This window comes from Leptonotus elevatus, chromosome 15, assembly GCF_054856555.1.
Source record: "Leptonotus elevatus isolate MCC_2025b chromosome 15, RoL_Lele_1.0, whole genome shotgun sequence".
Classification (NCBI taxonomy): domain Eukaryota; kingdom Metazoa; phylum Chordata; class Actinopteri; order Syngnathiformes; family Syngnathidae; genus Leptonotus; species Leptonotus elevatus.
In genome coordinates this window covers 12445204-12457794 of record NC_141253.1, presented here as the reverse complement: position 1 = coordinate 12457794, position 12591 = coordinate 12445204, and the positions used below count along the sequence as shown (strand labels likewise).

Below are 12591 nucleotides of genomic sequence, written 5' to 3'. Positions count from 1 at the left end.
CTTCCCGTTTTTCTGTGGTACATGAATGCATCAGCCTAACATGAATGCGCTTGCAAAAAAAAAAAAAAGCAACACCAGAGTAGGTGGGACTTGAGGCCAGCTGAGTGATAAAAACCTTTAGTTTCCTGGTTTACGCTGTTTTTTTGGCCTACGCACAGACGTCACGGTCACCGACACAGGTAGGGTTTTTGTACCATTTGCGATGAGATAAGTGTTTAGAGCAATATATAACACTTTTTACGGTATTTTAAATTTGACGCAATAGACTTGAGACTGCGACACGGGTGGGGGGAACTCGGTCACTTCTGGGTGTGCCCAATTTTATTACAAGTTAACGGTTGCTTTTTTTAAATCTCGGCCAACATGTCACGACTATGCAACTCCGGTTTTATTACAGTAATGACTTTTGGAGTTGGGAAGTTAATATAAAGTTTGGTTTGTGCATGCATCAATTTTTCCAATCCAGTTGCTCAATTCTTGGCAAGTACTACAGTATTGTTGTATGATCACTGACACATGACTAAAATCAGATGCTTTATATGATCTTATTTACTTGAGTGTGCTGTGTTTGTTCTCGTTCTTATAGTTGTTATAATTGCAGCATAATTACGTAAGCTGTTAAAGATGCAGGCTACAAAATCTACACACACACCATTGTGCTCCACAAATAGTGATACAAGATTGTTTATGACCGAATTAATGCATGTTTGAAATAAAGAGAAGTACAGTGAAAATGGTAAACTTCCTTGCCTTTCAGTCATGAGGTTTTAGGTTCAAATCTCCAGCCTTCCAAATGTGAAGTTTGCATGTCCTCTCCATGCTTCCTCCCACATTCCAAAACATGCATGTGAGGTTTATTGAAGACTTTAAATTGACCTTTGTCTGAAATGTATCAATATGTGCCTTGCAATTACCAGAGCGTATCCCACCTTCGCGACCCCCCCCCCCCCCAAGTCAGCTGCGATAGGCTCCAGCTCACCTGTGACCCTAATGAGCACAAGCGCCTTACAAAAATGGATGGAAGGATGGAAATTCACTGAACAATAGCAGTCATAGTAGTAGTAGTAGAACAGCAAACACACACCCATGCGTGTATTTACACACTTTAAAGGAGTCAAATGTGTGATGACGACACACATTGTCTCAAATATATTCAGTGGCAGCCCCCGGGCCCTACTGTTATGTATACAGTAGGTCATGTATGTTAAGAGTATATGCATGTTTGATCACTTAATGTTTATCTTGTAGAGTTTGCCCTTGATGGAATAAGGATAATTGGTATTATTGAACATAGCTGGATGGATGGCTAGATTAAAATCAGTATTAAAAAGTAAATTCAATTCAATGATATCCTGTGACTTGGTGGAGGGATTGTCATCAATAAAATAACGTAAATTAAAAAAAAACCATAAAAAACATTCATATTGAACCATGCCCTGTGATTGTGTAGAGGCAGTATTCAGTAAACATATACAGTACATTAAATAAAACACTTAATTAAATTTAAAAATAAAACAATGACATTAATATTAAATTGAATTAGACCCCATGATTGGGCATATAGGAAGTGTAATAAGTAAAATTAAAATTTTAAGCAAATAAAAATATAATTAAACTGTGGACTTTAATTGGATATAAGTAAAATATGTAATGACACAACATATACACATTTATGTATAACACATATCTATGTGTACATTTGTATATTAATCTGAGACAATTTGGATGCACACTCTTTTTTTTTGTGTGTATTGCTGAGATATCTGATCACGACCTGGTTAGTTACTAAATCCAAAGGCTCGGACTCGGATGCCAAAAAAGTGCGATAGGGACACCCCTACCGAGCACGATACAAAATGGATGGACGGATACACTAAATTAAATTAGATCTCCAAACAACCAGAGGTGGACATAATGCGGCCATTTCAGCGTGTAAGATGATCCACGCAGGCAGGAAACAGTCAGCTGTGCAGCGCGGTTAATCTAATTACATGTGTGTTCAAACAAAAGAACAACACAACTCTTAATGGGATTAGCCAGGATGCGAGAAAGCTCGTCAACAGGCAAATGTGTGTGAACGAGAGCCTCCATGGCACGATGAAGCACATGCATTATTAAGATGGGGGTTAATGAGGGCCGCCATCAACAATACAACCTGATGCTACAGCTTCCATGTTATTAACCGAGCCACGTTATTTTGCAGCTTTCCCTTAACTCCGCTAAAGACATCTTTATTCATCTCACTATGGCAGCGGTAAGTCTAGTACTTTTTTGTTTTTTATTTTTTGTATTTTTGTTGAATAGGGCTATACATTGAAATACGGTTGTTGTACTATCCTTTCTTGCAAACAATGAGGAAAAAAGGCCTGTTCCTGTCACCTTTATTTTTAAAATTCATAGCAGATGCAATAACGTGTAATATGCACTTTAACACCTAATTGTGAAAAGCAAGTTATACTTAAAATGCAAACTTGGCTACCGAGGCAGTAGTTAGATTAAGACAGGCGTTTGCAACCTGCGGCTCGGGAGCCGCATGTGGCTCTTTAGTCTCTCTCCTGTGACTCCCTATGGATCTCTAAAAAAACAAAAAGAATAGTGGCAATTTTTTTTTAAAAACATTTTTGAGAGAAAATATTATTTATATGAATTATTAATTAAATAAAAAAGTGAATAAGTAAATGTTCCAAAAATGTCAGAATCCAAATTTTTTAGAAAGACGAAAGGTAGATGAAAGTAAAAAAAAAAAAAAAAATCCTTAAAATGTCCAAAACGTGACCACATAATGTCCAAATGGAAGAAATGCCCAAAATTTCGGCGAATTGAATAGAAAAGACAGAAAAGAAAACGTTCAAAAAGTAACCAACATGTCCAACAACAAAAGAAGAAAGGCAGAAAATGACCTTAAAATTACCTTAAGCGGACGATTTTCTGCAATGGTCGAGTTCTAGTCATCATCAAAAGTCAATTTTTTAATCGGTTGACTACCAAGGTCCTTATTTTCTCGGTGCATAATTTAATGATATTCTTTTAAAAAACTTACATAAAGCAACTTTAAAAGATTACAAGAAAGTACTTTGTCAATTCAAATTTCTGCATTTCCCCACTCTCTCTCGTACACGAGTTTTCCGCCACATTCTTGACTGATTTCCTTTTCTCTTTTTTTTTAACAACCAGATTGGAAACCGTGGAACAGTGACCGAGGCGTCTGGGTTCGACCCAGAGGCAGACGCCCAGAAACTCCGCGAGGCAATGAAAGGAGCTGGTGAGTCTCACAAAATAGTGTCTCCATGGAAAAACAAACAACTCCTCCTACTCTTTGGGGAAAGTAAAAAATTCCATCTTGCTCAGGTTCTCTTTATTTATTGCCCATTCACGCTGATGTCCTCGTGCTTTGCCTTATTTGCGTGTGTGTTTTGACAGCTATACATTGAGGCCACAATCGTGTTTCTATCGCCGACTGGGAACGGGAATGTTGATTTCGTTAGCAAGCTTAATCGCCCTCCCCTGACTCTCTTCCAAACAGATGCTTTTTGTGTGGAGGCTAACTTGCTTTTCCCTGATTGTGACCAAATCACGAGACGGATGCCTCACATTGGAACACTGAAAATAATCAGTCTTACTTTTTAACGGAAGAAAATGTCTCGCAGGCACTGACGAGGCTGTCATCATTGAGATATTAGCCCACCGCACCATCGCCCAGAGGCAACGCATCAAGGAGGCCTTCAAACAGGCGGTGGGGAAGGTGAGAGTGAACAAAATGGTGTCTTTACCCCCCCCCCCCATCCTAATTATAGAAAGAAACAAAATGAGGCAGCTGGAGAGTTGGAAAACAGATGTATTCACATCTTAATTCCCCGTGTGGTGCATTTTTTCTACATGCAAAGCAGACTCTGGTTTTGTTGCCATGGCGCTGTTAACGTGACTGTTGATCATTAGCTCAAAGAAGCAGAAATGGATACGAGAACAGGAAAGTGAACAGTGAGAGTTCTGTGTGATCTGCAGGAGAGAGCAACGCACCATGCTGTAGAATCGATAAGAAGTGACATTTGTCATGTTGATGTTGAGATAATGATTAGACTGTGGTGCTGTGGCAAGATTGGGGAAGTGTCATACTGTGGTGACTATTCATGCACCAGATCAGGAAAAAGGTGCAATTTATTTTCAATGTCTCTCATATTAACTCATTCACTGCCATTGACGGCTGTAAACGTAAAAAAATCATTTGAACTATTTCTATTAGTTTTACATTTTTTTCCCCACTTTTGTTAACAAGTGTATGAAAACCTAGGGAAAAAAATATTGTACATTTAAACCAGATATAAAATTTGTGATTAATCATGAGTTAACTATTGAAGTCATACGATTAATTACAATTGACAACTGACGACCTAATTTTTAATAATCTTTTCTTTTCTTTTTTTAAATAATCTTTTTTCAAAAAGAAAGAAAAAAATAATATTTTTTCAAAAAGAAAGAAACAAATAATATTTTTTCAAAAAAAAAAAAAATTAGGGCGTCAATAGTGAACTCGTGACTAATCACAAATTTTATATCTGGTCTAAATGTACAATATTTTTTTTCCTAGGTTTTCATACTCTTGTTAACAAAAGTGAAAAAAAAGTTAAACTAATAGAAATGGTTCAAATGAATTTTTGACGTCTATAGCCGTCAATGGCAGTGAATGAGTTAAGAAGTATTGCTCAAATGGATTCCAGATGGGGAAAAAAAGGCAACCATGAATAGGGCGGTGGGATATGGTTATTGTCGCACTGTTAAAACAAAGATCTAAGATCATGAGTGTGTGTAGGTTACCTAGTAAAAATGTTTGGCGCCACACCCATTTCTTTCCATCCACAGGAGTCACGTTGATCGCACTCGTAACACAAAACAGAACATTTAAAGCCATGCAAAGCCGTATTATTTCCGGCAGTGTTTTGAATTGGTTTGTGCCCCGCCTCCTCAGGACCTGGCTGACGAGCTGTCGTCAGAGCTGAGCGGGAACTTCTGCAGCGTGGTGCTGGGCCTGCTCATGCTGGCGCCCGTGTACGACGCTCATGAGCTGAGTACCGCCATAAAGGTCAGAGTTGCTTTTTTGGTAGTTTGGTACTGCTAACAAAGTAAAAAAGATTGAACTTGAACCATGAATCGGATCTGTAGATCTCTTTTCTTAGAACACGTTCTGTGGGTTGTCTTAACATACTGTATATTGTATGACGGCAGGGGGCTGGAACAGAGGAGGCGTGCCTCATTGAAGTTCTGGCTTCCAGGTCTAATCCTGAGATCAAAACCATCAATGCGTTCTACAAGAAGCGTGAGTGCCAATTTTGCCATCAAGGAGTGTTAAAATAGTATTGTTAAGTGTTTTATCCTGGCTCAAATTGAGGCTGAGGTGGTATCATCCTGACTATGATGGGTGACTACCGATACCAGGTATCGGTATGGGTGCCAATAGTTTTATTTTAAGGTATCGGTACTCACGGCGGCCACTCTCCTGCGGCCGTTTTACGATCAGGGACAAGAAATTAGAAATTATATGAATACAAAATTGCCATTAAGCTCATGCAAGTTTAAGGGAAAATAATACATTGGGATATATATCTAGGTCTTTCTTTAAAATCATCTCTCGTTTATGGGTGGGGAATTTTATTTACTAGTGGTGTCTGTATTTAGTATCAGTAGTGGTGACTACTGAAGAGTTGGTATCGGTCGGGAAGAAAGTGCTATCGAACATCCCTAATCCTGACCATGCGCCATGATGTGCATTTATTCTGTAAATTCAACTGACTTGCTTAAATTTTTTACAGACATTATATAATAATTCCATGCTTCAATAATAAGAATAATAGTTCCAATAAGAATATGACTATTATTCATGTAAAAGCATTTATTCATTATCAGTCACTTGGGCTGAAGGTGGTGAGCAAATAAGGTGAAGGTGGCCGCCTCTGAATTTTGTACACAGGAAAAATCCTGGTTATTATTGCCAAAGTCCTAACTATGAGCACATAATAAAATGTGACTATTATTTATTGCCAATTTAACCTCAACATTAGGTACACCAAATGCACAAATTAACAATTGTTCCTTTATAGGGGAAGTCAACCCCCCCAAAAAATTCTTGACAATAATATGTTTTATGCAGCCCCACTAGTCTAAATACGGTATTTTGGTTAATACTATGTTATTGGAATACGAGTTAAAGGTCTCATATTATTCACCTTTTCAACATGCTAAAATCGTTTTCAAATGTGTAAAAGACATGTCTGTGACATGCATTTGTCAAAATTGACTTTGGATCTGATATTTTTGCTGTCCATAAATCAGTCAAAAAAAACCCCGCTCTGTTCAAAACAGCCTGTTTTGTCACTTTTATGTAAATAGATGCACCAGGCCACGCCTAGGCCACGCCCTTCTCTCAAGGATTTTGGTCATGGTAGTCATGTGCTAATGTTGTAAATTGAAACGACTGGCCATGGGAGCAAAAGAAAAGGAAACTACAGACTTTTCCACATTTGAGAACTATTTTAATATGTGGAAAAGTGGCATAACGTTTTACCATAAGAAAAAGTAGCATAACATTGCTACAGAGATTATGTTGTAGTGTTAGTTTGTGATTGTTTAGGCGATGGTTATTGTGCCGTGAATGCTTGTAGGTTACGAATAACACAAATGTGCACATTTAGGCTACTGCGCGGTCGCAACGTGCAAGCCGTCTCGTCGAGACCACTTAGCGGCCGGTTAGCATCACAAAGTCATGTCAACGAGGTCACGGCAAATTAACCACCGCGGATTGTATCTTGACAAAACAATATGCAACCGCTTCATATTATTCAACCACCGTCTGCTTTATCATCTCTTTTAGGCACTAAAAATACCAGTAATGTGGTAGAAGGTGCACATCTCTTATTAGAAAGGATAGGAAGGAGGGCTAAATCAAAAATGTTAAACTGGGGGGGGGGGGGTTGCGTGGACGAACGATTTGAACGATTCGATGAACGAATCTATTGAACGGTTCTTTTTAATAAACTGATTCAGTTCACTTAAAAGAACTGTCATGGCCATCACTAATTTGCAAGGAGGGGGGGGGGGGGAAGAAAGGCGTAGCGAGGTTCTGGAATTTCAGTGGGCGTGACAAACCTTTACCAGAGGCGGTGCCACTAACCCGAGGGGGCTGAGTCGAGTGCATTTCCGTGTCTTTTTGACGTCACTAAGTCACGGAAGTTTAATCTGCCCATTTGAAGCACACATTTTAGAAAGGAGGAAAAAGTTAAAGAAGTCGCAGACGGACTTTTTTCTGGTTAGATTGTAGACAGACCGGGGATGCGTATTATTGATAGAAAACCCCACTAAAGTGCATTTTCATACTATAGGACCTTTAAAATAGAAAATCGACAGCAAGTGGCAAAATGGCCGCCCCCTGAGATGGATTAAAAAATGGCATAATTTTGCTGCATAACTCATATTCCACAGATGTAATATTAATCAGAATGTCATGTTGAGACTAATAAGGTCACATATAACATATGATTGTCAAGAAATGTTTAAGGTTGACTTTCAGTCATGATATATATTTTTTTTTTTACGTTTTATTTTGTTTTGGTGCCGTACATTTTTTTTTCTGGCTGCGTTGTTTAAAAAAAAAAAAAACAATCAATCCAGAAGCAACACTCACCATTTTTCAAATCTATATAATTTTGTCTATCCTGCCAGAATATGGGAAGGACCTGGAGGACGACGTGTGTGGAGACACGTCGGGAATGTTGCAGCGGGTTTTAGTCTCTTTACTCACGGTAAGATATTCCCCAGCACACTAAACATCCATCCATTTTCTATAAGACTTGTTCTCAATAGGGTCAATCAATATGTGTGTATTTTGCATGCAATGTTTTGTTTATGTGGTTCTCGACATGTCTGGAATTAAAAGAATGAAAGAGTAGAGATTCGAACCAGAACCTCTCGACTGTGAAGTTATTTTCTACTGAAAGTATAATTACAAGAGCATTTGTTACTCAGGCCGGACGTGATGAAAGCGACACAGTGAACGAGGCCCAGGCTTTGCTGGATGCCAAGGCAAGGATTTATTTCGGTCTTTTGACAAACTGTCTTAAAAATGGCATAATACAAATGTATCAATACTACGTTTGCAGGAAATCTACGAGGCGGGCGAGGCTCGATGGGGCACGGACGAGGTGAAATTCCTGACTGTGCTCTGTGTCAGGAACCAGAAGCATCTGTTACGAGGTATTTGTGAAAAAGTGTAAAAATGGGAAGTTTTGCGGATTTGTTTGACTTCCTGTCATGGGGGCTTGCATGTTCAACGTCTGCTTTCATCAACAAATATGTCGTGTGACGCTTAGAGTAAATCTGGAATCTATTCGCTTCACTTTATCCGCATTTTGTTGTTGAAAAATGGCTATGCAGACCCCCCACGCCCCCCATCCATCTTGATGGAGCTTGAGAGGTGCCGCAAAGAGAGACGAAAAAAAGGGCACCAAGCTTGTGGCATCATATTTTAAAATACTTGATGTTGTACTGGCTAAAGCGAAGGTGCATCACCAAAATACAGCATTTTTTTTAAACCTATAACCTTTGCTGAAACAATATTTACTGCTTTTGTGCTCAGGCCAAATCAATAACAGCAATAACAGTATCGCTTTGGCGCCATCTGGTGGCATCTTGCTGCCAAGGAATTATGTTGAAGTGAATTGAGGAGCTTCATGTAGACCACTGGTTCTCAAATGGGGGGTACGTGAGATTTGAACATATTAAAAAATGGCATTCATGCAAAAATTATTCAAACATAATTATCAAATTATGTAAATGAAAATACATTCATAAAATGAACTTTATATTCTGTAGGCGATTCAATTTCATTATCCTAAAAACCCAGTCGCCCTCATACTAAAATGGTTTGGCCCAACCTGCCATATAGAGCATCACTTAAAATTTTTATTTAAAATTGAATTTAAGGTTTCTTTTTGAGAGCAGATATTTACAATGAGCCCAAAGGAGGACACTTGAAGTTGAGAGTAATTTTTATGCGTACAAATATTCATATATAATTAGGTTAATTAGCAATGTGATTTCTTAGCTTAGTCTTATGGCTTTCTCTCATTATAGAGGTTTTTATTTTTGGTAGAATTTTTAGGGGACTTTTTTGGGGGGGAATAAGTCTGTAACATGGGGAAAGTGAAGCGCTGAATACTTCATTATATTATCTTTCCTCAACTTTGTGTTTTTGTTCAGTGTTTGATGAGTACCAGAAGATTTCTGGGAAAGACATTGAGGAGAGCATCAAGAGGGAGATGTCAGGTTGCTTGGAGGACGTCTTCCTGGCCATAGGCAAGGCGCTTGCGCCGATAACAATGCCGCAGGTGTTGACGGCAGGCAGAAATATTTACTCTGTTGTCTTTCTCCAGTGAAATGCATGAGGAACAAGCAGGCCTTCTTTGCCGAACGTCTGTACAAATCAATGAAGGTGAGTCGCTCATGCTTCGGTGGGACCATGAAAAATTCAAGTTGACATGTTTGCTGACATGTTTGCTGACATGTTTGCTGACATGTTTGCTGACATGTTTGCTGACATTGTGCGCATGTGGGCAGGGTCTGGGCACCACGGACAGCGTGCTCGTGAGGACCATGGTGTCAAGGGCGGAGATTGACATGTTGGACATCAAGGCGCAGTTCCTGAAGATGTATGGCAAGTCTCTACACTCGTTCATTAAGGTGAGATACTCAATCGTCAAGCAGTCAACCTATCACCAAATCAATCACTCAGTCAGCAATACACTCACGCTGGAATTAACTTAATATCTATCTATCTATCTATCTATCTATCTATCTATCTATCTATCTATCTATCTATCTATCTATCTATCTATCTATCTATCTATCTATCTATCTATCTATCTATCTATCTATCTATCTATCTATCTATCTATCTATCCAGTTAGCTAGCTAGTTAGCTAGCTAGTTAGCTAGCCAGATATGGCTATCTAGCTATCTCTTGTTATATCTATTAATCTACAGTGGATATAAAAAGTCTATACACCCCTGTTCACATGCGAGTGTTTCATGATATTAGGGCTTCAACTAACGATTATTTCAGTAAACGATTAATCTGTCTATAATTTTTTAGGTTAATCAATGAATCAGAGAAGGAAAAAAAAGTATACTTTTTTATTATTATTATTATTTTTTAAACAGGACATTATGGGGTATGCCACAGAGGAGGTGGGACTTCCGGTTTCCACACATCAGCTTTGTTTCCGTTTCCTGTTTGCGACGTGTGGGCCGCGTCCTAGTTCTTGCGCTTCCGCCTTTGTGCCCCTCGGTTGCGCGTTCCCGCCGACGGGTGCCAGTGTGTAGTGTGTCTGTCTCAGTTATCCGAAGCATTTCAGAGAGTTGAGAAGCCCTGGCGCGGTAGGGAGGCGCAGGGGTGGGGGTCCGAGTGTTGGAACGCGGCCATCAGTGGCCGGAAACGACGCTGATGTGTCAAGTCCGTGGCAGCTACCCCATTTCAAATTGACAGTGCACAAACATAACATAACATAACGTTGGGGGATCGTCCGGGATTTGAACATGGGGCCTCTTGCAAGGACTACAGAAATCTAAGAATATTTACTGTTGAAGAGATTAAATTCAGAGAATTTGGACAATTTTAAACAAATAAAAGTCTGTCTATCTATCTTGCCCACACATCATTTACAACTGTTTCACCTGGTCTAAAGTCGAGTCTACTTTCTGTCACCACAGTGCCAAATTCCCAAATGCGGTAAACTCTATTTGCCCCGGCACAAAAATGAAGATGTGCTGATTTTTACAACAATTGCACATGCACTGGTCTATGAAAAAATTGCCCCGTGTAAAAATTCAGAAATCAGAATCTATTTCAGACTTAATTATATTTATTTATTTAGTTAGGTAGTTATTTAATTTATTATTATTATTATTATTATTATTATTATTATTATTATTATTATTATTATTATTATTATTATTATTATTATTATTATTATTATTATTATTATTATATTTGTAACCATTAAAAAGTTTTTTGTTTTTTTTATATATATATTATGCCCCCATTAAATTGCTATATTTTTTTTAAATCGTGTCACCTGTCTGTCTTCAATAGCCTGACTGCAGTTCCCCTCCTCTTCACTGGTCTCCTTTCTTTCCTTAGGGAGACACATCTGGTGACTACCGCAAAATCCTTTTGGAACTGTGTGGAGGAGAGTAGGAAAAAAACAACAACACAGAGAGAGATCAGCCATCCACATGTTGCTTTAAGGAGCACATCGTCAGCCCTTTTGTGTGCGGATGACTCACTTTTCCTAATCTTCTATGGCCTTTACATTTCTCCACTTCAACTGACCACGGTGCCTTGTTTTACTGTATCTATGACCGATTAAACCAAAGACCAGTGACCTTTTACACATGTCAGTGTTCTTCTTACCGATCCCGTCTTTAAGGATTTACGTGTGGTAATAGTTCTAATATGTGCCTCCGCATCTTTACTGACACAAAAGACAAATGTTATCGGCCTCTTGTCTTGTTACCGCCCATTCAAGTCCATTTGTTTAATTGGGAGTCATTCTTCATGTGTTGAGTCAGCCCCTCAATTACATTAACAGGATCCTATCTGCAATTTTAGACTGTGAAATGTATACTCTAATCAAGTCAAGGAGGCGGTCCCCTATCCTCAAACTTCCATCTGAGCCGAGGTGTGTAGTCTTAGCTGCTTCTGCCACTGTGGGGCAGCAGCACAACTGCGAAAAGTTGGAAGCAAGAATAGCAAAATATATAAATAAATAGACAAAAAGGAGACACTATTGGCATCTTTTGTGTTTGACAGCACAAGACTCAATGTCATGTTTTTGTGTCTGAAAGCAAAATCTGACTCATTTGTACTTTGCAACATGCATCACCTTGACGCTTTGTGCGAGCGATGGTATGAAAACCTACACATTTCTCTTTGTTATGCCTTGCATCGCCATGGATGTTTTTTTAATGAAGATGTCAGTTGCGGAAAAAAGGAGTCAGTCATTAAGCTTGAAAGAACTGATAACAAAAGGCATATAATTGGCTGAATTTGATGACTATTACCGAATATGTCACTGATGGTGCAGCGGTTCACTCGCCTGACTTCCAACGTGCGTAGGTTCAATTCCCACTAAATGACACCTGTATTGATTTACTTCATGCAAATGAGCTCCATATTGTCTTTATTTTTTTTAAACTATTATTTCAGGTGATGATTTCAACTTAAAGTTACTTTTTGCTCAAATTTTAGGAAAATAAAAACAACACTACTTTTTCTACATTTTTCCCCCTGCTGATGCCAATTTCAATATAAAACTGCACTAATTATCAGATAAGAATAATAATTAATGATAATGTTAATTTAAATTGCTATTTTTGTTCCTGCAGATGTTGATTTCAAATCTAGACTATGCTCCAATTTCGTTATTGAACAAAAAATATGTAATAATTATTGTTTACTACTAAAAACTAATTGGAGACGATACTTTAATGTATTAAATATGAACCTTTTTTAAACTATTATTTTCCTGCAGCTATTGATTAAAA

At 38.4% G+C, this 12591-nt stretch overlaps 1 protein-coding gene across 1 annotated transcript; it reads left to right on the top strand.

Annotated features, from left to right (window-relative positions):
• Positions 1-43: 43 nt before the first annotated feature.
• On the top strand, positions 44-11436 carry anxa4 (annexin A4). Its single transcript, XM_086096104.1, has 13 exons — positions 44-179; positions 2204-2254; positions 3175-3262; positions 3648-3742; positions 4964-5077; positions 5221-5311; positions 7711-7790; positions 8014-8070; positions 8148-8241; positions 9247-9342; positions 9420-9478; positions 9604-9726; positions 11186-11436. Exons 2-13 carry the CDS (start codon positions 2246-2248, stop codon positions 11240-11242), a joined length of 963 nt encoding a protein of 320 aa, XP_085952230.1. The 5' UTR covers positions 44-179; positions 2204-2245; the 3' UTR covers positions 11243-11436.
• The last annotated feature ends 1155 nt before the right edge of the window (positions 11437-12591 follow it).

What these genes read in the sequence shown, in the direction of transcription:
- anxa4 (XM_086096104.1), top strand. An exon ending in AGGCTTTGCTGGATGCCAAG is followed by an intron (nt 8,071 to 8,147) that starts GCAAGGATTTAT and finishes CTACGTTTGCAG; the next exon opens with GAAATCTACGAGGCGGGCGA. An exon ending in CCAGAAGCATCTGTTACGAG is followed by an intron (nt 8,242 to 9,246) that starts GTATTTGTGAAA and finishes GTTTTTGTTCAG; the next exon opens with TGTTTGATGAGTACCAGAAG.